The 2,426-nt window shown below is 45.4% G+C and overlaps 1 protein-coding gene across 1 annotated transcript in view; it reads right to left on the bottom strand.

Moving 5' to 3' along the window:
• Window positions 1-780: 780 nt before the first annotated feature.
• Window positions 781-2,426, bottom strand: part of LOC119408736 (alcohol dehydrogenase class-3-like) — a 4,469-nt gene continuing 2,823 nt past the window's right edge. The window contains exons 6-9 of the mRNA XM_037675576.1: window positions 1,800-2,060; window positions 1,504-1,636; window positions 1,281-1,419; window positions 781-1,046 (exon numbers count right to left, since the gene is read on the bottom strand). Coding sequence (XP_037531504.1) covers window positions 992-1,046; window positions 1,281-1,419; window positions 1,504-1,636; window positions 1,800-2,060 — 588 coding nt within the window. The 3' untranslated portion in view covers window positions 781-991. The remainder of the gene's footprint in view (window positions 1,047-1,280; window positions 1,420-1,503; window positions 1,637-1,799; window positions 2,061-2,426) is intronic.

Genomic DNA, 2,426 nt, shown 5'->3' with positions numbered 1-2,426 from the left:
GGATGGACAGATGGATGGTGGATGGACAGATGGATGGATGGACAGACAGATGGATGGACAGATGGATGGACAGACGGATGGACCGACAGACGGATGGACGGACAGTGGACGGACAGATGGATGGTGGATGGACAGACGGATGGACGGACAGATGGATGGACGGACAGATGGATGGTGGATGGACAGATGGATGGATGGACAGATGGATGGATGTACTTGTAAGTGTAAAAATGATCTTTTTAATGTGTAATGCAGATGAAATCATTATTTTGTACAAATGGACAAATCAAACTCTTGACTTTTCTAATCTTTATTTGTTGACAGGAAATTGAAGCAAAACAAGCACTTTTGACGTTCTTATGGCACCAGGTGAACATCTGGAGCCATCTGGAGGTCTCCATCATTGAAGATTTGAAGCTTTTTCAGCACAACTGTAAGAAAAGCTTCACAGCTTCATGAAGCGTCTCACGCCCATCACAACAGGAAGTTCATGAAGCTGCTGAAGCAGCTGGGGGTGGCGTGGTTAAACCAGGGAGTTCTGGTTCTGATCCACGCTGCAGAGTTCTGGACCAGCTCATGACGGGACCAAAGAGAAGGTTGTTACAGTGATGGAGGTACGAAGCAGAACAGCTGCTTGTTGGAACGTTCTGGAGGAACCATGAGGACCAGGTGATGCTACTGACACGTGCTGCTGGAGACGACCTTCACCTGACCTGAGGAGCATCAGTGACACCCGAGTGTTTTTTCTTGTGACATTTGTTTTTATCACTGTTGAATGTGAGGAAGTTTGAGAAGAACCAGGATCTGCTTTCCTGCCTGAGGTCAGACAGGGAGGTGTGTGTGTGTGTGTATGTGTGTGTGTGTGTGTGTGTGTGTGTGGGCGGGGCCAGCTTGATGTAAATCTACAGCTGGAGCTCATCCAAACAACAAGTTCACAACTTTTACTGAAAAACATCAAATAAAATGTGCAGAGGTTTAAATGAAATGATTTTCAGAAATGTGGTTTCTCCTCTGACGAGTCTTGAAGGCTGATGACCGTCCTGATGCTGGAGGGAACAAACAAACAAACAAACAAACAAACAAAAATATATTGAAAAGCTCCTTTTTTTTGTTTTGAGCAGAAAAGTGAAGTTGTTAATGAACGATGTTAATTCGTCTCTTGTCAAAACCAAACAAAAGTTAATTTATGGTGAGATTTTGTAGTTTGCTCCAAACTGGTCTTGATGGAACCAGTAGCCACGTCGTGTCTGGAGGAACCAGCCAGAACCCAGAGCTCTTACCTCTGGCCATGTCTGAGGAGCTCGAAGGCCTCGTTGATGTGGTCCAGCGGCAGCTGGTGAGTGATGAACTCGTCCAGCTGCAGCTTCCTGTTCATGTAGTCGTCCACCAGGTGAGGCACGTCGTGCACGCTCCTCCAGCCTGCAGAGCACACAGCTTTCTTACTTTGTTGCTCTTCAATTAAAATCACACAGTTCACGTGAAGTCAGGTTTCTTTAATGCCACCTCCAAAGTAAGTCCCCTTCAGGGTGCGTCCCATGAGGAGCTGGATGACCGGGACCTTCATGGACTCGGTCTCGGTCCATCCAGCGATGACGCAGGTGCCTCCAGCTTCAGTGGTGGACTCCAGAGCGGCGCTCTACAACAGCAAGACGAGAAGTTTCAGGTGGATCTTGTGGATCAGCTGTGCAGCAGCTTTAGTCGGCTCACACGCATCTTCAGAAGGACCAGAACCGTTCAGTACGTGGACCTGTGCTTTCTCCTGAACGTGCGCCGATGTATCGAGAGGTTGAGACACCCACCATAACAGCTGGACTTCCAACACACTCCAGAGCGTAGTCCGCCCCCCCTCCAGTCATCTCCAGCAGAACCTCCTGGATGGGCTTGCTGTATCGTCCTGGGTTGACGCACTCCGTAGCTCCGAACTCTTTGGCTTTCTCAAACTTGTCAGGGTTGATGTCGACGCCGATGATCCTTCGTGCTCGAGCTGCCTTGCAGCCCATGATGGCCGCCAGCCCGACAGCTCCCAGCCCGAACACGACGCACGACGAGTCCTCTTTAACCTGACGCCAATACACATTTATTTATTGTGAACACTTGAGAATTCTAGATTATAATCTTCTGGAATATAATCTTCTAGAATATAATCTTCTAGATTATAATCTTCTAGAATATAATCTTCTAGAATATAATCTTCTAGAATATAATCTTCTAGAATATAATCTTCTAGAATATAATCTTCTAGAATATGATCTTCTAGATTATGATCTTCTAGAATATGATCTTTTAGATTATGATCTTCTAGAATATGATCTTCTAGAACATAATCTTCTAGAATATAATCTTCTAGCATATAATCTTCTAGAATATAATCTTCTAGAATATAATCTTCTAGAATATAATCTTCTAGCATATAATCTTCTAGCATA

This window comes from Nematolebias whitei, chromosome 4 (genome assembly GCF_014905685.2).
Source record: "Nematolebias whitei isolate Nwh7 chromosome 4, NemWhi1, whole genome shotgun sequence".
Lineage (NCBI taxonomy): Eukaryota > Metazoa > Chordata > Actinopteri > Cyprinodontiformes > Rivulidae > Nematolebias > Nematolebias whitei.
Note: the sequence above shows the minus strand (reverse complement) of the source record. Positions and strands in the feature narration are given on the sequence as shown.